The following is a 23115-nucleotide window of genomic DNA, read 5'->3' on the forward strand; positions in this document are numbered from 1 at the left end:
GTTTGCGTGGAGGACCGCACGTTTTCCCGTCAAGTTAGTATTTTATAAATCACAAACATTACATAGAAACCGGCGTACACCATTTTTTGGGCGTAATATCCTTTATAAATGAGGCCCCTGGAATGGGAATACATTCACCAAGAGATCACTCAACAAAACCACCAGATTGTATGACCGTATACCTTTAGTATTGATGGATAAAAGGCTAAATAACACAAAGACTTACCTTTTGTTTGTGGGCGGTAAGATAACCATGGATTTTTTCTGGCTGGAGGAAGGTGGCGCCACCGTGCACGGCAAAGCGAACATCCAGCATCTGCACCTTCACATCCATTAGGCTAAATATGTTGATATCATCAGGTGGAACGTAGAGCATCTTAGACAGGAAGTCCACCAGCAGCTCGTAGCGGCTCCGCTGCTTCCCTCTCAGTTCAATGAACTCCTTTGCTGTGATGTCTGAGAAACACACACACACACACACACACACACACACACACACACACACACACACACACACACACACACACACACACACACACACACACACACACACACGGGATTGGAGTCTTAGAGTCTTAGACTGTATAGAAGTGGTCTCATTATTTCCACCCCCGCTCAAGGATAAATCCAATTATTTCCAAACTGAACTCAAAAACAGTCCAGAACACTGGAGACTGGAGCAATGATGATACATTATTGATAATGGCTCACTTGATCTGTCAACATCTTTTGTTTGGTGATTTGTGCATGTGCTGCATGCCAGTTTATGCGTGTGTTTGTGTGTGTGCTTGCTGAAGAAGGACATGATTGGGGGCTGGATTTCAATACCAAACTGTGCCAATTAAAGGTAGTTAAACTCTTGACAATTTGTGGATCCATTTCAAATCTTACTCCACAGCAGGCTCTTGAGCAAGAAATTAATTCTTCCTCTTTTTATTTCCTAAAAAAAGACCAGCATTTGTGGTAGCATGTGGAAGTTAACAAAAAACCGATCAGCTTCAAGCTTCATCTATAGACCATTGGGCTTTCCAAGATTATGAACAGGCCTGATGTGTCAGGGTTAAGATACATCAAAAGACCTTCAGAAACAAGCTTGGGTCATATTACAAGAATAACCAACAGAGACTTAGTTTCTCCAATCTGGGTCCATCTTCAGTACCAATGTTCCACATAAAAAACAAACAGATTCCAGGTTAAAATGTTCCCTCCTTTACTACTTCCAGACATGGGGAGCACAGTGGTATTTTCAGACTTGCTTGATGGTTGCGAAAACGTGGACTTTAGCAGCAGTAGATACAGCTACACAAATTAAAATACCCTTTTTTCACTGCAAAATCAGTTCCGTTTTAGTTCTATGATGGGAACTGGTTTTCAAAGGTCACCCATTATGCAAAATCCACATTTTCATGTATTTTATACATCACCATGTCACCCCCACCTTATCACCTGAATCTCCTCCTAGAGCACCATTGTGTTCTTTTTAACCAAACCTCTCAGAGGGGCGTGGGGAGGGGCTCCTTATTTTCATCTAAAGTAACAGACAGAGAATCAGCACTTTTGAAACAGGGCTGAAACAGAGGGGATGCTACAATTATCTGTTTGGTATTTCAGCCAAACACTTCAGAGACATGTTTTTTATATATCTGAGACCTATAATATATTGATGAAAAACAGTATAACAATCAAGCATCGCCTCAAAACTGGCCCTGAAACCTTCTTGGTGGAAAAGGGGTAAAAGGAAAAGCCTCTGAAATGGCAATGGCAAAGCTAATAGAGTGTATTCGTTTAAGGAATGAGGTCCTAGGGGTCCTAGGTAAAAATGTCGGTATAAAGTTGAACCAAGTTGAGTTTATAGATGCCTGTAAGTGTTGGCATTGGGTTCCAGTCTTAAGCCTGTTGCATACTCCCTTAACTCCAGCATGAGCCACTCTCCTTAGAGGTAATATTTTCTCAAAATCACTCGCCCAACAGCGTCTGTATCCTTTTCTTTGCACTGATAGGCCATTAACGCCGCATCACTCGCCATCTCTTTAGACATTGTACTGACTGTGCTGCTGTGACAACATTTCCATTAGGCAAGGACATCAATGGATACACAGCCCACACAAACCATACTCAGCACGATAGCTTATCTAACAGCTTGAACCAACAAAAAGCTGGTAAACTCTTAACAGTGTAAAGGTCCTTACACATCAAGCCGATTTTCGGCGTCGATAGATGTCTGGCCGTCTAACTTTCAGGTGCCTACGAGAATATGTCATCACTGTATCACTCTATAGTCGATAAACTACTTTTAGTTGGATCTATTTTGCCAAGTTAAAAAAAAAAATGTAACTTGCAGCCCAACATAAAAGGTGTGAAACTATTTTCTCATTAAAAAAAATTAATAAAACACTTTGAAATAATCTCAGATTTGTAATCCTGGCAAATTAAATACATGTAATCATAAATGATGGTGCAAGTTGTAACAAAAAAACAACTGCAAGTCTCCTTCAGCATATATATGTTTTTCTCTCCATCCTTGCATCATCTGTTGTTCAGTTTAACAGCACTTTTATTTGGCAATACATTATATAAACTATAAATAAATATAAAATCAAATCAAAAATGATGGTGTTAAGTGATTACAAGTTATTATTATTTTGTGAAACCAAAACATTACTATTCCCTATCAGTATTTGTATGTGTTTCTCCAACTCTCTATCCTTGAGGAGGCAACACTTAACTTGTTATGTACACCTACAGTAGCTATACAAATACCATCATTAAGAAATGATAATGCTTTTCTCTATGTTATACAGTACACTACACAGTTTGAAATTATTTTCTCTTTCATTTCTGATATTTCACACATATGACAGGAAGAGCACTGTGGGTTTATATTGCGTGCAAATGAATTTCTATGTCCCATTCATTGTCTCCATGCGCTTATACGGCCATTATGCAAATGAATCAATTGGACTGTCGGAGCAGAGCACCAACGCTACTCTGAGATATTGCTAGTGTTAACATAAAATAACACTAACACATTAGAGAGGGACCTCATTTAATGAGGTCCCTCTCTGTGATCCTAATATAAGAGATGAAGGACAAAGTGCACCATGCTTATTTTTTGTAAAAATACAAAGCTTAATCTAATATGAAGCTTCAGCAGTCTCAGTTAACAATTCAAATGGGTTTTAGTCTTGTATGAATCCCTCTTTATACATTTGTGGAATTGTGTGCTAAACTAGGCAAATATAACTGTTATCTATCATCAAAATAAGAATATTAAGGGTTCTCTCCTAGACCATCATAGACAATTGCAACAAGTAATTGACAAAAACAAATTCTATATATAATAGATTTTTTTTAATATGTTTTGTTTATATATTATTATAAACTATATCCAAAATTAAACTTTAAAATTCCATTATTTCATAATTCCCAAACACACATTTCAGCTATTGTATGCATACAGTTCATTATCCATTTATAAAGTTTGTCTGGCATGCACCAATAACCAAATTAAGAGTTGTGACAAAGTGAAAGTTAAAATAATAAAAAATTGAAAATATTATATATTCAACATATTTATTCACACATATTGGAAATTCTGAAGTTATCTTTTCATCAATAGACTAGAACCAGCGATTTGGACACAATACAGTCTGGGACGTTATGTTTTCGGAAAGGTTTGTTTGTACCTTTGTCAGCAGGACTACAGAAAATGTATATGACCCAAAACTATTCTGTAATCTAAGGTAAGTCAAGTTAATCATTAATTAGTGTGTATACCTTAGAGACAACAATCTACAATCAATACAAGTAAGCAAAGAAACATTTATGTTTCATCTGAGTGCCAACTACATTCTGCAAACAATTATGCTAATCCGATTGTGTTTTTGTCACGATTCTTATGTTATGTCACGTTTTTAGTTTTGTATGTCTAGGTTTGGGTTTATTTTTCTGTTCTGTTCTCCCTGTCATGTTTTCCTCCTTGTTTCTTGTCTGGTCCTTCTCCCTGTGTTTTTCCTCCTGTCGTTAGTTTCCCTGGTGTGTCTGATTGTCTAATTGTGTTCACCTGTTGCCCTTGTGTTTCTGCCTCCCCTGCCCGGCTGTTTCTCGTCTCGTGATTACCCCTCCCTGTATTTAGTCTCGTCTCTTCCTGTGTTCCCCTGTCGGTTCATTGTTTGTTCGTGCTCCCTTCACGTCACGTTTCATGTTTTTCTCTCCGGTCTTCCTCCGTGTTTTTCACGATCAGTTTTTGTGTTCCTGATCTACCGTTTTGATTCATGCCATGTTTTGTTATCAGCTTTTAAATAAAGCTCGCTTTTTGTTTCTAAACCTTTTTCCGTTTTTGTAGTCTGCATTTGGGTCCTACCTTTTCCGCGATCTTACAGAGATCAACAGTTTTGACCTGTGTTGTCGTTATTGTGATGCAATGTCAAAGAAAAGGCTTGGTACGAGAACATCAATAAACCCCTCTTAGAACAGCGGAGTTGATTCAATACTTATTTTCACAGTCAAACATTGTCTTTTCTTCAAACATATTTATTTTCAGATAACTACTGATTACCTCTCAGGTTCACGTATCTATCAAAAGTAGAACTGCCTGGGAAGACACCGCCGGGATGGGATGGTTCGGTAAAATCTTCTATTTTTCTTTTGTAAAAAAAATGGGTCAAAGTAATTAAAAAGTTTTCAAACCTCGATAACAAAGTTTGACTAAAGAGTAACACTAACAAAACAAAGACCATTATGGTGTTTTTCTTTTTCATTATTTGTCTGAAACCACGAGCCTTCAGGAGTGAGTGGATCTGTGCACCCCCACCTCGACTCCACTGAAGCCTCTGGGAAGGAGTAGGCAGATGTGAGTTGTGAGGTTGGATCAAAGCCAGATGAAAAGGCTGCCACTCTGCGTTAGGAGTTACTACCCTCTCCCCCCAAGCCCCCCTCCCTCCTGACTGTCTCTCTGTCTGCCCGTGTCCTTGTTTCTCCCGCAGGACTGAATGATGGGAGCTGACATTAGCCCGGATCCTTCTCGCTGTATCCACTGAGCCCTTTCTGAGCCCCATGTCTTGTCTCTTAATGCCTAGGCTCTTTCTGCCTCTCCACACTCACACATCCACTGTATGTGTGTGTGCTTTCATTCTCTCTCTGTGAGAACCACTGTGATTCTCAGAATGTTGATTATGAAGTCATTTTTGTGACAAAGGACAGCTTCTGGTAGCCCTTTGAGTCAGTGCGTCAGTCAAAGAGGCCCCGTTATGCTTTTTGTGGGTTTTCCGTCTCCTTTATTGTGTTCTATAGGTTGTTGTGCCTGTAAATGGCAAAAGCTAACATCACAACGTTCCCTCCAGAGGGAGTTTCTCTCCCACACACTCCCCCCTGCCTGAAACGCCTCCATTGGATAAGATAAGATCTACTTTATTGATCCCCAATTGGGATTTGTTTTCGTCACAGCAGCATGTCAAAACAAGGCATTGCACATCACTTGAAAAATTCAAAGAGGAGAAAAATAAGCAGAAGATTAAATCGTATCAAATAAATAACATGAAGGGCCAAATTACAACTAACAAAATGTAAACGTATATTATTTATAAGTGTGCAAGGAATAGCATATTAAACTAAATATGAATATAAAATGTACAGTGTGAAACATAATTAAGTTATAAACTCCTTTGGACATAGTGACATCACTACTTGTGCTTCCATTGTCTAGCGCTCCAACACGTTGTAGGCTAAGGGGCGGGACATCTCTAAAGCGGTTGACTAATCACAAACAGACGCGTTCAGCTAACCAGCTAATCAGAGCAGACTGGGCTCTGGTTTCAGACAGAGGGTGACAAGTGTGATGCAGCTACAGGCAGTATCAACCTGGCATAATATGTCCTCTTGTGTTAAAGGACCATTATCTTTGCCAAGAGATTTCTAAAAAGTCATCCTCCCTTCATCACAAACACAAACCACGCCAGCCGGCTGCATGGAGTGAACCCACTCAACGAGTTCTTTCCCCCTGAGCACTCTGCATTCACATCCAAGCGAGTGTTATGTGGACATTTCAAGGACTTTTTGTTTACCACCTTTCGATCAATATTGAGAGAGAGAGAGAGAGAGAGAGAAAAAAAAAAAATATCGGCAAGGCAGACTTAACTAGCGCCGTCTTTGTGTATGCTCATTGCCTTCCACATTTGTTCTTGATATGGGATTTACAGGGAGGGTGGAAGTAATGCTATAAGTAGAATATTTCTCATAATCCCCGCGACTGAGAATCGATGAGACTGTTTACGCCAAAGCTCCACATGGAAAAATGTAATCCTGGAAATGGTTTCTGTACAAAATCCTCCACAAACACAAACGCACGAACATGGACACCTCAGGATGATCCCAGTCATTAATCCTTCATGTTGCATTGTGCTTTGAAACCTACAACATCAAATGTGTGTGGTGCTTATTCCTGAACTGCAGGTACAAAGTCGTCAATACTTGTAGAGCCCGGGTACATCAAACCAAAACCACGTGTCAGTTACAGGTTGTTGACAAACTTAACCTTGTTTTGTTCAATTCAGTGGACTGGAAACAGTTCCATTCGTCAAGAGCAGTTGCTTTCATTTGATTTCCGTATTTTCATCAAAACACACTTTGCTCGTCGACAATTCGCCCGATGGATTCAATTGCCTTCCACACATATTGGAACGTGGGCGCCAGCTGTTCTCCCACAATATTGTCTCTGGGTTTGGTGCGCATTCATTTACCTCTGCTCCGTTTCCAGAAGCAAATCCAATCCTTTTATCTACTTATATGAGGCTTGACATTCCCTTCCTCCCTTTCCTTTTCCTTCCCTCCCTTCCTCTCGTCTTCGGAGTGCCCCCCCCCACCTCTGCTTCTATTTCAATATCTCTGAAATCATGCAAATCTTTCAGCCATGTCCCATTTCTCTAAAGCAAATGTGATTCTGAGCAGACAGCCGATGCGCTATACATCAGGTAATGATGGATGCAACATGTGAGCAGAATGTGCTGCCTGAGCAAAACCTCTCCACTAATTAGTTTGCCAACATAAGTAATGGAAACGGGCTTTTCTGTGCGGGCACCTACGGCAGCTGGGATCCCAGGAGTCGGGGATTAATAATGGGTGTAATCTTTTGCAAAGGGACACTCTTTATTTCCTATGACTGGAGACAAGTAAGCAAATAACATTCTCCACTCCCTAAGCAATACTAAGCTGCGCACAGTTTTATTTTTAAATGGGTATTGCTTTAGGTCAGGGGTGTCAAACTCAAGGCCCGGGGGCCAAATCCGGCCCGCAACCTCATTTTCTGTGGCCCGCAAGAGCTTGCAAAGAATATAATATGTTTATTATACGGTTACATGCCGCTTTACAGAAGCACGTTGCCCATAAACTACATATCCCACGATGCATCTTGTTTTGTGACATGCACACTGAAGAGACTTGCACTTATTTGCCCTAGACTTCTGCTTTCAGACGTAGTTAATTATGAAGTTATTACCCTATCCGATAATAATCCAATGCAGAGGCAATAATGTAATATATAATACATTGTTTTATATGTATTTTTATATAGTCTTAAAGTTACAACCGGCCCTTTGAGTGCAACCCTAAAACTAATGTGGCCCGCGATGAAATTGAGTTTGACACCCCTGCTTTAGGTCCTACCTGTTGCTGTAATAGCAACAAAGGGTAAACACTTGAAATGAAACGACAACACTATTGCTATACAAAGGAGCAGCAGACAAACGAGTAGAAATCCAAACTTTAATTATAAGTCAAGGACATATTGTGCCTATTTGGAAGTATTACGACGTACAGTAGAGAGATATTTGTACCAACATTGAGCTTTGGCGTGGCCCTGAAAAAACCTGATCTGCTGAATATTATAAAATATTTAAAAAACATTTTCCCCGAGTTCATATATAATAATTGCAAGAGGGTCGTCTGTGATCTCAATTCATCGCTAATCTGTCATGTTGTCACCTATCAAGTAAGAATTCCACAATTAAATGACCCTGCATATATTTCTCAGAACACAGAGGTAATGTTATAATATTAGTCCTCTGCAATATAGCTTGTAATTTCTCGTCGTAATGACTGTTTTTTCCCGCAGCTTTTTTCTTCCTCTCTTAGAGAGATATTATATGGAATAAGGCCTCAAATTGAAGGTCTATAATATGGTATTATAGCAATTAGCACAATTAGGCTGCACATTCACATCTCTCTACACAGCATGTAGGCTTATGTGCACCCAGCACCGGAGCAAGAGGTAGGCCTATACAATATAATATTTAATACCATTTCAAAGTCACATGAAGTCCCCTGGTTATAGTATTATGGTCAAATAGCGTTATGGCATTTTGTTTGGACTTGAAAGATATTTGAAAACATTTTTTTAACCACATCTTCAAATCTTTCACCTCATTGTCTAAGGTCAAGTTTCTGACTCGTAAGCTACCTTAATAACAACTAACAATGGAACTTAAGTCACATGACATCCTGGGCTGTGGTGGTGCCTAACATCACACTGTGGGGAACACGGTAGAAGGGACTAGACCGAGTTAACCTAAGATAACTCTAAACCACAGACCTTTTCTGACCAGACATAGAGACGTGTGTGTGTGTGTGTGTGTGTGTGTGTGTGTGTGTGTGTGTGTGTGTGTGTGTGTGCGTGTGTGCGTGTGGTGTCGTGCGTGTGTGCGTATGTGTGCGTGTGGCGAGTGTGCGCGTGTGTGCGTTGTGGCGTGCGTGCGCAGAGTTAATCTTACTGCCAGGCGCAGAGACCGCTGAGTTGTAGATGGCCTCGTCTCGCAGCTCCCTCACGTGCACAGTGATGGTAGAGGACAGCATCTGGCCAAACTCCATCCGACACACGGACCTGGAACTCGTAGGCGCCTGTGGGGCGTTCTCCCTGATGATCAGTAAGCCTGTTCGCTTGTTCAGATGAAGTAACTGAGGGAAAGAAGAAACACGGACACCAGTATCAGAACACCTTTTTACATATTCGATTCGACCATGTTTATTGGACCCTACTTATACAGAGCTTCTCTGTTCTTCGTGTTGGTGTTGTGACTTGGTTTGACTGGCCCAGCCAATAAATACTTTGATTTAAAGAAAGTGTCTTCTGCATTGGCTTCTACGTACTCTGCCATCCAGCTCTGACACAAATGTTGTTAGTAGTTGTAGATTAAAAAAAGATAATAATAATTGTACTCAAGTGCTTTTTGAATATACAAGCAAGCATTCGCACAGACGCAGCTCCATTCGCACATGGCCAGAGCAACTTGGGGTTGAGTATCATTGACATGTTGACTGGGCCTTCTTCGACCATCTACCGTCTGAGTCAAAGTAACCCTAAATCAATATCAACCACATGGTCAACCCGCAAAAAATGTGCCTTTTACATGATCAGCCAATCTGCCTGAGACAAATCGTTATCCACTTCAAGCTTTGACTAAAATGGCAAACTGTTACACTTCAACACTTCCTTTAAGAAGTATTAATAACAAGACACACTGAAGTGCGCAGGGACGTCTGAGGTCATTCAAGTTGCCACCACATGTGCCTGGCTGCTGCATAATCCCTGAGGGCCGATACGAATGCGACCAGTGGCCAACACTGCCCAGCCCGAGTTATTTTCTAATGGCTCGGAGCCTGACAGGGTTACGTTGCTGAATCTATAGGACTGACCGCTGGTGTGGTACCGATTAGTCATTAGGCTGCTCCAGACGTGTCAGTGAGACTGCGGAGACCAGTCCTTTCAGTGATTTGCCCATCAAAGGTCGACATGCTAACTGGATAAGTGGAATGGAACGCTCAGTATGACGGCGTGCTTATTGTCTAAGCTCCAGAGTCAAACAGATTATATTGTATGTTAAGCTCCCCATGGGTTGGTGTCACAGCACGAATTGCAGCCATTCATTATTGAAGAGATAAATGAAGCTCAAATAAACTCGAGGCCAACAACACACGTACATATTATACATAACAGTGTTGTTTGACTCTCAGAGGCTCAGCTGTTGGGTTGAATTGTGAGTCTTCTTGCACTTCTGTTAGTTAATTTTATTTTTTGATATGAAAGATGACTATGTCTAGATTGTTCTGACCCACTAGTAGCAATACAATTTAGCCTCTTAATGGGCCAGTGGCAAGGCATTACACGTTGCTCCTTTAACGTTCCTATTTTGTAAAAAGCCAGAATACATTTTTTTACATTAAAAAAGTAATAGTGATGTCAAGACCCCCCCAAATGGTGGCCAGAAGTCTTTTAATTGGGTTTCTTTCAATACCACGTCCCATTCAACATGATCTGTATTTGATCTGACGCACCTTATTTAACTTAAGTTAAGTAGTAACTTGATCTAAGGAGATCCTGGTTAAAAAGATGACGTTTAAAAGATGAAATGATGGATAGGGTAAGATTGAAATGTAATCCTGGAGGTGCAGACTGTTAATGGAATGAGTTGTTGGAACTATAGAAACATTGCACTGGTAAGGTTTGGGATATCTCTGGTCATCATTGAAGGGAATCTGGAACTTCTCACAATTGTCCAACATCTTGTCTTTGCCTGCAGACACGATGATCCAAACTCGGTCCCTGCTTGCAAAATAAACCCTTTCTCAACACAAACCAGCGATCAGCTAACATGTGTATCGAAATGCAATTTAACCATTTTGTTGAACTGGTTGCAAGCCCTGACAGAACACAAGTTACGATGTGCATTAGTCTAAACATGAAGATAATACCTACGTTGAGGAAAATAATGTGACTGTCCAAAACAATTTGACGAATAAAGATATGAATAATAGAACAACGGAGAACACATGTCTAACAGTCCCTACACCTGTTGCAACTGTCCAAGATGAAGACAAACCAAAACACTTTCACCGCCGTCAGCCACGTTCTGATTCATTGTGTGTCTTGACTCTGTGTTCTGCTGTAAACAGATTGCCCCCTGGGACAATGATAGAAAGTGAGCAGAGACGACGCATTAGCGAGAGAAAGGCAAGGGTAAAATGAAACTGACTCATCGACACCGAGACACGCGAGGAAGCAATTTCACTTGGTCCTTGTCTCCATGCTCCCCATGTACAGTAAATGAGCTCATTCAAGTCTAATTATAGAGCCGGACCACGGCACAACCTTGGCAAATCAAATAATAACCCCCTGTAGAGACGAGAGACGCATTAAGTCATTGTGCAGCATGTGCTGGAGAGGGTAGATTACATCTTATGTCGAGCACTTAATTTCAGGTTTCACTAAAAGAATATTAACTAACTTTCCGATTTGGCACTTACCAATTTGCTGAAGCCTCCTCCTACTTAAATTAGTAGCCACTTCTATTCCAGGCAAAGCAGGACATTTGCTATAAAACTGTTTCAAGATTCATTGGATACAGCTTTTCTTAGATTCTCCCACCATCTACGGATTGATATCTCTTGGAAAAGAACGGGAAGTCATTGGCTCTGCTCGGAGGACTTGCGTTCACTATAGTCTACACTGGGCTGGGGAAAAGGGCAATTAGTTACACTGCTCCATGTGCTTGAAATTGGATGAAATGAAACTCAGGGAGGTGGGCTTATTTGTGTTTTTGTATTCATTGTTTCTGAAGCTGCGGCGCGTTCCTCCTAATCTAAATGTTTGTGCTGCATGACAATACTAAATTACAATAATACAACACAGTCAAAACGACTACAATGCAAAACATTTGAAAAGTACAACAAGTGTGTTTTTTTCACAATGAATATACAGCTCTGGAAAAGACTAAGAAACCACCTTCAATGTCTTCTTAAATACCAATCTCTACGTGCATAGCAGCCATTTGATTCCAGTGTCTGGTGAAATCCAACACACCTGTCTGCGTTTTATTTTGGAGTGTCACGATCCGTCTGTTTACCGTTTTATTGTGAAAGGTATTCACCCCTGTCTTTTGTCTGTGGTTGCTTCCTGTCTCTGTGTTTCCCTCTTGTTTGATATCCTGATTGTGATTCTGTTTGTCTTCCAGCTGTTGTCAGATCCTTGATGGTGTTTGGACGGTTATTGTCAGAGAGAGTGTATGCTTTGGTGTTTTGCCTGGCCCAGCTCTGATTTAAAGAATGTGGCTCCTGCTGTACGTGCTCTACTCTCAAGCTCCGACAACAATGTTGTTAGTAGTTTGTAGATTTAAAAAAGATCATAATAATATAACTCAAACACATACCTTTCAATTGTAAAAGCAGAGAAACTGATAGTTTTGCAGTGGTCTCTTAGTGCTGTATATAAAGAAGACCAGAATAAGCTATAATCGGTGCCTTTTTGTAAAAACCCAGTACAGCTCGGCAAGAAACCTGCTGTATGTCTAACATTCCAAAATATGAAGGCTGTTGTAAAATGCTAATCCCTCATATTACACCCTGTCCTCTACGGGCTGAACTTTGACTTGAAGAGAAAAGGGAGAGACATTTTCACACAGCTACGTATGTAAGATGTATCTGCTCATCTATAGCAGGTAACAGGACACGTTGGCAAACAGGGATAAACAAGGACCAATAAGGAATCGACCTGAGCAGGAACATTGGACAGGGTGGTAATGAGGGAAAAGGGTGATAAAAAGACGGTAAATAATTGAAGACTCTACAGAATTATCAGGCTGATTTAATGAGGGAGTTGCAGCGTAATCAATACATCAGGGACGCTGCTCCGTACTTGATTGCTGACCACATTGCAAACAAGAAATAAGGACTATGTTTAGAAGTTGTAGCCAGCAAAATAGCAGTATAATGCAGTGGTTCTGCAAAGTTGGAGGGCTTCCTTAGTACATAACTCTCAAGAATTGATTGGATGAGAAACAAAAAATCATATGGCCTTCCTCTTCCCAAGAGATATTTCACTCAGGGGCGCTGTTGCGCTGCATTATTTAAAAGTCTGAATCAATCACACCAGAAAAACATGTAATATAGACATGGCGGTGAGATTAGCTGGATTTAACATGGCTCGATGCAATGTGTGACTCTGATCTCCGTCGGGTTCGCTTGACAATGTGTAGATGGTGACAGAGAGAGCAGCACATACAGATGCAGCTGCCAGTAGATCCCATAAAGTGTGATATATTTTTGTTTTAGGGATCTGTCTTTGTGCCTTTTCTTTGGCCGGTTACAGAGATACACTCATCGGCATCGGAGAAGGAAGTATAGTGCAGCAAACCTGGAGACAAAGACCCTGCCGTCTTGCTTTACTCGCAGTTCTGATTGGAATATACTGATCAATACAAATGCATTTCCCTTAGCTCACTTGGTCGACATAAACGTAGACTCGAGGATGCATGTTGAAACCCGGCCTGCGGTCCTTTAATGCCTCATCCACTCTATCTCCTTTCAAATTAATCTCTTCTAAAGCCCCAAAAAAATTGTCTCTACAAAAATGAATTTCGACAAAACAAATGTTTTAACTACACGTGATTGGCCCTTCTGATTTAGGCCAAAACAAAATGTTCCTTAAGCACTTTGCAGCAATTATTTGTTGTTGTTACGTGAGAAACCTGAATGGCTAATAAAGAGTCCTATTTCTTACCTTGGCAAATGTCCTTCAAACACGTACGTCTTGTTGTCCCAGTCATCGGGGTCGGGGGAGTAGACCTTTCCAAGCACCGTTGTTGGCATACGGCCTGATAAAAGACAACAAACCAGTATTAAGTGACCATTAACGCTGCATACACATTCTTATAGCAATTATAATATATACATATACTGGATTTCAAGTTAGGAGTAGGTGTTAATTCCATGGTAGGAGTAGGTGTTCATTCCCAGCATCTCCATGTCCGAGTATTTAAGTCTGTGCTGCGTGGGTTATACCTGTAATACCTGAATTAGCATAAGCTTTGCAAATGATGCCAATACACATATCCCACACACAGAAAACAATGAAGAACATTTATTGATACCTTTTTAATAAAAATGTACATATCCCATGCTACTTTCACAATCACCATCTAGCAGAAGGCAATGCATAACAGAAAACACCGATAAAAGGTAGAAATCCTGTACAAATGTTAAACATCAAGAGCGGTTCTACTTCAAAATGAGACTTTGTGATGAGCAGAAGGCAAATGATAGTCATGTCTTTTGACTATGTGAAGCTAGAAGTCGCTTCTGGGAAATACATAAGGGAAATGTCAATTATGTTTGGTATTTATATAAATAAAAAGCCACATATACTACTTGGAAAAACACCAGAGAAGATCACGAAGGATGATTTTTCAATGTTATGGCAGATGCAATACAGTGGGTAAAGTCTTACTTATCGAACAGAACACATTGTGTTTTGGTCAACGGAGCCGAATCCCCCTACCTTGTGAACCCTGTTGGGGTTCCACAAGGTTCCATTCTTGGACCATTACTGTTTTCTCTGTACATTAATGACTTGCCTAATGTATGTCCTGAGTTGAATGTGCAAATGTATGCCGATGATGCGGTGATCTTTGTCCACGGGAAGAACACTGCAATGATCTCATCCTGTCTCTCTAATGCTTTAGACAAGGTTCATCACTGGCTAAACAACATTTGCTTACAGTTCAATGCAAAGAAAACAGTATGCATGATGTTCAGTAAACGACCAGTCAACATCGAAGGATCCAACGTGTTTTTAAACGGATCAGAAATAGAACTAGTCCCCCACTTCAAGTATCTTGGAGTCATACTGGACTCGAACCTGACTTTTACGAAACATATTAAGAAAGTATCCAATACCATTAAATTCAACTTGCAACATTTTAAACAAATTAGACCTTTCTTAACTGTCAATGCTGTAAAGTCAGACCTCCACTGTATGATTGTATCCCACATTGAATACTGTTTGACAAACTGGTCGTTTGCTTGTGCCACAAACCTGAAACCCAGAGAACAGCTGTACGAGAGAGCTATCGAGGTGTTTGACAGAAAGCCAAATTCATACCACCACTGTACCATCCTTGAAAAGCACCATTTCTTGAGTTTTGAGGATTTTAAGTCTTTTAAAAGTACGTGTTTTTTTAATAAATGTTTACATGGACTGCCCCCCCCCCCCCCCCCCCCCCTTAGGGGAGTTCGTCCACAAAAAAGACACTGGACGCTGCACTAGGTCAGAAACCAGAGGAGACTGTGAAGTCCACCGCAGACTAGGGGTGTAACGGTATCCGTATTCGTCCCGTACCGTCGCGGTTCGGACGTCACGGTTCGGACGTCACGGTTCGGCACATGCAGTCACACGGCGAATACGAGTGGGGAAAAAAGTCTGTCACTCAGGGCAGTATTACACTATTTATAATCCAGGGGGCGGTATTGCGCCTAAAAGCCAGCCGCCCGTAAATTACAAATGAAGAACAAGAACAAAACACAACAAAACAAGTTAGCTATGGCGAGTTCACACAACCACCAGACGAACCACTTTTGGACAAAATGTCCTCTCCGTTAAAGGCAGCTCGTTGTGGAGCAGCCTCCCAACTGAGATACGGGATTGTCCCACTCTCAATAGCTTCAAAGGTCAACTCAAAGAATGGTTGAGAAACAACCAGACGTGCAATCACCGCTAAATGCACTTTAACACAGAGGTATCTCCTCTCGCACTTTATGTACCGGTAGCTCTTGTATCATCTCTTGTCGTTGCTGCTATTGTGTACTGCCATGTGGTAAATACTTGTGTGTGCTGCTCTTGCTCTTTTGCATATCCTGTATTTGTTTTTTGCTATGTTTATAAATGTCATGTTCTTATATGTTGTATGTCAGGGACTACGGATGGAAATGAGCTCAAAGCTAAACTCCGGCATATTTACCCTTGAAGCATTATTCGTCTAAAGTGTTCATTAATGTACATTCAAATAAACGATTAAATGATTCATGACTATTTATAGTAGCAAGAGTAGCAATATCCAAGTAAATGAAAAGGACTTTGAGTCACAAATGATAACCTCAAAAACTGTAAATGGAAGGATCTTGTAAATAAAATATATATATCATGGAAGTAATAACCATGTCACTTCAAAATCAAGTCAATCTTTGTTGACAAAAGATAGGGAAAAATTGACCAGGTATAAAAAAGAAAACCTCCAAGTTTTTGTGGAGAATGAATATTTTTTTTCTGATTGTTATTGTATGTATTAAAGTGTATTTCATCCTGTTGTGTATGCCCAATAAAGACATCATGTATTGCTTAAATTATTGCCAAACAATTTATTTTTTAATTCAAAATCCTGGAAATGTGGCACAGGCTTTTTGTGATACAAATAGACTGCAGTCTGAGAGCAGATACTGGAGTAAGTGGTTGGTGTTAGATCCTTAAACTCAAAGAAAATAAGCTCCAGGCGAATAAACATTAAAGCTGTGATTAAATGAATGTCAACTTGCCTTCGTGACCCTTAGGATAGCACCATGGGAGTCATTGCGACTAACAGCCGATCATCTAGACAAAGTTAATGTGGCGACAGTGGGTGGTTGAGGCAGAGGTGAAAGGAACAATACAAATGGTGTGTGCCTGTGAGCGTTAATTACCGAGGTCTGACTAGGAATTCATTGGCTGGCAGAATCACTTTCACCTACAGAGACTGACAATCACCTCAAACCTAAATATATTTGATTAAGACCAGTTAGAGAAATGTAGCGAAATCAGTTCTTTTTCTTGTGTTTTCGAACGGTACATCCTGAAGTTGGAGATCTCACCTCTGTGACTATTGATGAAAATCCTCTTCTCCCCCGCCACATGTGGGTGATCATTCTGGTCCCCGATGGTCACGGTTAAGGTGCTGGTCACTGTTTTGGCTGGATGGCCGCTGTCACTCATGATAATAGGGATGAGGAACTCTTTCTGGCGCTCGCGGTCAAACGTCCTCAGAGCCGTTAGAGTGGCGGTGCCGTTTAGGTTGTCCTGGAGGTACAAATCATTGCTATGGCGATACTCGGGGGGGACTGTGAAGTGAATGGGCGGACCGTTCTCTGGGGAGTCCCGGTCCACAGCCCGCAGGAGAGTCGACGTTTGGTTCATCCGTACTACCTAAACAAGAAGGAAGAGCGTGGGTTACAAAGGTTTGATTGTTTCATTCACTGTAAAAGGTGACATCTTAATTCTAATTGGTCAATCTAGACATTCAGCCGTCTGCTTTTTTCCGATATCAGACACTTTCTAAAAACACTCTAAACAAGAGACTATTTGTAGTCATAGCAATACATCAGCTGTGGTAAAAAAATACATTAGTTTAGTTTGTTCACTTTTACATTTGTGGAGAGCTTGAAACGTTGAATTCATGATGTCTAGACAAAACTAAAAAAGGACAATAAAGGAGCACAAGAGAAGAAAATAGGTTGAAAGACAGAGAGCTGGAAGACAGATCATTTAGCAGAAGAAGACAGGAAGTAAACACTAAAGGGAACGATAGAAAAAAGCAGACAGGAAGTAAACACTAACATGAAGATGGTATGGACTGTGACAGTTCTGGTTAAATGGGGAACACGGGTAACAGACGGACAGTTACGGGTCAGGAAACCTCGATCAGTGCTGCAGTCATTTTAAGTTACGTTGCAGTAGTTGCAGTAAAATGGACTACTTGTACTTAGAAAGCCATCCTATCCTTCTTAGTCCACCCTCCCTGGGTTCCATTGACTGTAATGCTGCAGTGTGCTGCATGTTATCCCTTACCTGAAAAAACATTCTTCTTCTAGCTTTCTATTAACCACAGCACAGGATCGTATCAGCATGTTGACTTGACATCAGACCCAGCCAAACGTACCTGTGGGCCTGCCACGTTCTCAAAGACCACTGGGGAGTACGCCGCCTCAAACTCCGGTCCGTTGTCGTTGACATCCAACAGTGGCAGCTGGACAGTGGCGCTGCCTGTTAGAGGTGGAACCCCATGGTCCGTTGCCATGACAACCAAGGAATGCCGTGCTATCTTCTCTCGATCCAGAGGCCGGGCCACGGAGAGAACACCCGACTGGTCGATGGTGAAGAGCCCTTCGGGGTCCGAGTCCTCTGTCAGGGTGTAGGTGATCTCGCGGTTCTGGCCTGAATCAGAGTCGCTGGCCACCAGCCGGGCCACACTCGTCCCCACGCTGATGTCCTCAGGGAGAGGGGCCAGAGACAGGAGGTGAGGAATGAAGACGGGAGCGTGGTCGTTGTAGTCCTCCACCTCCACCACACAGTGCAGGAGGCTGGAGAAGTCCAGGTCCTCAACCTGAAACAGGTGCACAGTCTCAAGAACTCAAACAAAGTACCCTGAAATTAAACTGAAGTACAGTCAACAAGTACATTTACTCAAGTAATGTACTAAATTACAACTTTAAGGTACTTTAGTCTCCATTTCGTACTTTTTATACTTATACATTTCCTTATCTGAAACAAAGGTCTGTGGACAGAGGATGTCTTGTTTTCTTAATTATTGTAATCAAATAATATATCAGATGTTATATAATGATCTTATATTTGTTGTTAGGTAGCACTTTTACTTTTGCTGCTAGTATATTTAGATGTTAATACTTGTTGTACTTACTTAGGTGAGATTCTTCACAGTGGTATTATTACTTAATCAAAAGAAAATGATTTACTGTATTTACTGTAGTTCTAAAGCAGTATAGGAAGAAGAACTGCAAGATGTAACAGTATTCTGCAGATGATTCCTGGTACTTTCCCAACAGCTTCCTCTCACTGCCTCAAATATGAAAAGTTGTCTCTGGAAGCGTTAGAGTTCTTGTCTGTAGCTGACATGTGACAACTTCTGTGACTGACTTTAGAGTTCTCCTCACGAGAAAGTCTTGCATCTTCGCTTTTGACAGAGGCACTGACAGGCTGATTTGAGGGTTTTAGAATAGTGAACAAAAACAATTAATGAGGCGAATGCTCGAAACATTTCCCAAAACATTTATTTCCATCAGTTTCCACAATTGCTCAAACTTTTCCAGAGACATACCACATGTAAAAGTACTCAGACATCAGATTCCAATTACAACCCATTTCACATTCTGATACCACGGCACTGTCATCATCTGGCTTCTTATTTTCTCTTTATCCCCATCACACATGCTGAACATCACTGAAGGTACCTTCCACAAAAGCAAAGTGACATTCTCTGATTGAATGGCAGAATTAAAGTAACCTTCAGGAACAGCTGCCACATACCTTCAGTGTGAGGTTGAACCTCTGCTCGCTGTGTCGTTCATAGTCGAGACGTTTCTTCAGCCTCAGGGTGCCGCGCTGCTCCTGCTTGTGACTCACCATGTAGAACTTCTGCTCTTGGTCTCCAGCCACAACACTGAAGGTCAGCTGGGCATTTCCTCCAGTGTCTCTGTCCTCTGCAACAATATCCAGGACCTTCAAACAAGCAAAAACATCATGTGAATAATTGGGATTAAAAATAAAAAATTAAAAAATAAAGCTAAAAAGGAATGCAAGCTGCACATATCTGCAGTGATGGAAAACATATCCCTTTGATGTGTATTCAGATTTGTGAAGATAGAAAAACTCTGTGTTTTTTTATTATTATGTTTCCCTTTGTTTTAGTCAGACGATTAAATATGGCTGCAACCAACACATCCTCACTCCCAGGTCGGCCTATGTTGACGTTATGTCAAGTCCCCTGTGTCGGCTTTTTCCAACGCAAGGGGGGGGCCTTAGCGTCCATTTTCAGCTTTCCGGGATGTCCATATGCTTCTATGGACGCTCATGGAAGCACGGCATTCGTTTGTGTCGGCTGCCCTTAAAGGCAATGTGAGCGTCCATTCTCATTGGATAACGGAGAATTGTACACCCGGATGTAAGTATTCCCCTTACTGTCGATTGATTTTACAGTGATATCTGCACTACTCATCGACTAAAAAACACCAGATTATCCTTGTTAATTACACAACATTGATTGGTTTAAATTGTGTGCAATGCTTTTGTATTTTTCCCCTTCGATTCGGAGAAACAAATTATTTTTCGGAGTAAAGGATGGCAGAAGACACTACACTACCCAGAATCCCCAGCTATCGTTTGGACTACACCATGTGCTCTGTTTGACAAACCCCGTGATAGTCCTCAAGCTCTGTGATTGGAGAGTGTGCTCCGAGGGTTACGCCGATTCTCGAACAGCACTTGAAATGGGATGGAACCACGGCAGACTGTCCAAAACTGGATTTGAACCGGTCCACCGCGTCCCCCCTCCCCCACCGAATGGACGCTAAGCCCCCCCCCTTGCGTTGGAAAAAGCCGACACAGGGGACTTGACATAACGTCAACATAGGCCGAACTGGGAGTGAGGATGTGTTGCTGCAACAGCTCTTCTATGGAAAATAGGTCCAAGCATTCAAAATGCTTTTTCTTTCTTTCTTGTTACCCCCTGCCAAGTTATGTTTGGAGCTTGGGATGACTGTCTCCTTGCCTGTTTGGCCCCGATGTGTTATGAAACTTGCTGGAAGGTTGTAGCATGGCCCAAGGGAAAAAACCCTTCAATTTTGGAGCGACCCAAATCTCAGGGCGGAACACAAATGATGTTTCGCTTTCGCTAACATTGTTAGAAAGGCCATTCAAGTGAGCAAATTGGAAAAATGAGTTTGTTAATACATCCTGTATCCGCCCTTCAAGTAGGAGCAACAATTCAAGAACTGATGTCAACATGTTCTTAAAATGCTCTGATCAATCGAATACAACAACTGTTCTTACTAGAACCCTTGTTGTTTTCACACTAAGCACACGAATGCACTAAAGTCAGAAGAATGACTTCCTAATTTGGAAAATGAGACCAGCATGAGGGTCCACCGTTGGCCCTAGTGGAGGTCTTTATCTATAGTTCTGACTCACCTCTGCATTGACCTCTGCATTCTCAGAGATCCTTGTCATGCAGGAGCGATCCGTGAATCTCGGAGCGTGATCATTCACATCCTTGATCTGAATGGTAGCAGTTCCAGTTCCCGTCATCCCTCCGCCATCTCTGGCCTCCACCACCAGGAGGTAGGACTCCACCTGCTCTCTGTCGAGGCCTCCCATGGCCACAGTGATGGTCCCAGTGGTGGGATTGATCGTGAACATTTCCGAGAAGGTGGGCACTCCTCCCACTTCCACGTCTGTGGCGTCTAAACTCCCGGTAATCCTGTAGGAGAGCACGGCGTTCTGGCCCACCGCCGAGTCGTCCAGATCGGTGGCCGTCATCTCCATCACCGACGTCCCCACGACCGAGTTCTCCGCAACGTCTCCGAGGCAGCTCGGGGCGCAGGTGAAGATGGGCGCGTTGTCATTGATGTCCCACACATTAATGATGATGTCGGTGAAGCCCGTCAGACCTTCGCCGCCCTCGTCCGTGGCCAAGACGACAAAACGCCAAACGGCACGCTCCTCGCGATCCAGTGTCCGCTGGGCGTAGATCTTCCCTGTGACCTCATCGATTATGAATTCGCTCTCGGCACCCTGGCCATGGAGAGAGTAGCGCAGGGCCTCCTGGTCAGCGTCTTTATCTGGATCTGATGCTGTAACCTACAATATCAAACACACAGCAACAGAGAGGGTGAAGAGAGGGTCATCACTTCTTTTTCTCCACTATTTAATTATTGAAATGCTGCTGACTTGGTGTGATGTCTTGACTGGAAGCACTTCAGAGCATCTCTGTGTAGTTAGTAAAGTCTCCGGTAGGTAAGCCTGGCAGAAACCCAACCTCCTCACCCCCACCTCTCTTCTTCCTGACTGCTTCTTCTCACTCAACACATCAACCGCAATTACACCCTGGGCAGCCCAGAGATGGTTCAATTTAGCACAGCGGTAATTGCAGTGTGATGTCGAGACAAAATTAGCTTTAAAAGAGTGAGAGATGTGCTCTTACATACGTAGAGAGAAGCAGGGCCGCGATATTGTCTAATGCAATAGAGCTAAATAATTATAAGAACACATTCAGAGTGATGTATCCAACCGATCTTAACTAGATGTATTTAACTGTGGCAATGGAAAGAACATCAGCTTAACTCAAAGAAAGCGATTTAAAGAAGGACAGACAGCTTCAGGGGGAAAGCTGCAACCTTTCCACATCCAGCGACAACATATGCAATGAATGATAACTAAAAATCGATTAAAGATGATACTTAAGACTCTTTCTACGCAGGACATAATAATGCAAAACGGATTGAAGCCAAGTCCAGAAATGGTTTGTACTCGTACAAATAAGTAAGGCTTTAAGATATTTTCAAGGCTAGAACATTGATCATAATGTGAAACTTCATTCTAAGGCCTTCAGTTCTGTTTGCAATTGATTGTTCACAAAGCTCCACTTCCACTTTGTTACTGTTGCTAAGCATGCTAGACATTGCATTCTTATACAACTCAATATGTTTCTTCATTTCAGACAGAATTGCATAAAAGCATTTTATTCTTTGGCTATTTCTATTAATTGACAGACCTTCAATCAACCGCTTATAGAAAACATTTAGCAGGGGATCGATCAAAATGTTTCAAAGGACTTTCGCAAACTTAAAACCAAACATTTTAAAAGAGTTGAAGGTCACAAACTTAAGTATACACTCATAGTCTTTTTTACTCTTAACAACTATTCGCAAACTGAACATCTTATTGTATTGAGGAAGCTTTTAAACTAGCAATTGAGATCATAAATCCCTTAGGAAAATGTTGACTGAGGTAAATGAGAAGTAGGGTCATCTTGTGCATAGACTTCTACAGAATCTTTTTCAACTAGAGAAGTCGCTCCCTGCTGGCTATCTATAGAGTAGTTAATGTAATAATCATGGTAAGAACAAATTCAGAGTTATCTAGTAGGGTCATTTTCTCGTAGACCTTTACACAACCTGACATCTTTCTCATCAAGAGAAGCCAGCCCTGGAGTATCAGCTTTGTCAGGAGCTTTCACAAAGTAAGAGGCCACTTGCTTTGTGCAAACACTTACTTGAAATGTCCTTTACCTCTTCAACTATTGTTGATTTGAAGTATCCGAAATGGAGTTTAAAGCTTTAATGTAAGAAGTAGTGTCATTTCTTCATAGACTTCTACAGAATCGGGACCTTTTCTATCAAGAGAAGTCTGGCTATACTCGGTGGCTTCCCTTTTTAGTCCCAGAAGTTGCACCTTGGTGATAACACAGGAAATATGCGCAGTAAACAGAGTATTGCAAAGCCTCTCATAAAGTGTACCTTTCAGCTGAATGTGAA

At 41.6% G+C, this 23115-nt stretch overlaps 1 protein-coding gene across 1 annotated transcript in view; it reads right to left on the minus strand.

Moving 5' to 3' along the window:
* The window catches only part of LOC117462450 (neural-cadherin-like), a 575403-nt gene that overhangs the window by 195756 nt on the left and 356532 nt on the right, over positions 1 to 23115 (minus strand). The window contains 8 exon segments of the mRNA XM_034104697.2: positions 227 to 456; positions 7418 to 7433; positions 8779 to 8835; positions 8837 to 8892; positions 8895 to 8946; positions 12793 to 12796; positions 13544 to 13637; positions 16663 to 16993. Of these exon segments, the coding sequence (XP_033960588.1) occupies positions 227 to 456; positions 7418 to 7433; positions 8779 to 8835; positions 8837 to 8892; positions 8895 to 8946; positions 12793 to 12796; positions 13544 to 13637; positions 16663 to 16993 (840 nt within the window).

This window comes from Pseudochaenichthys georgianus, chromosome 3 (genome assembly GCF_902827115.2).
Source record: "Pseudochaenichthys georgianus chromosome 3, fPseGeo1.2, whole genome shotgun sequence".
Taxonomy (NCBI): Eukaryota; Metazoa; Chordata; class Actinopteri; order Perciformes; family Channichthyidae; genus Pseudochaenichthys; species Pseudochaenichthys georgianus.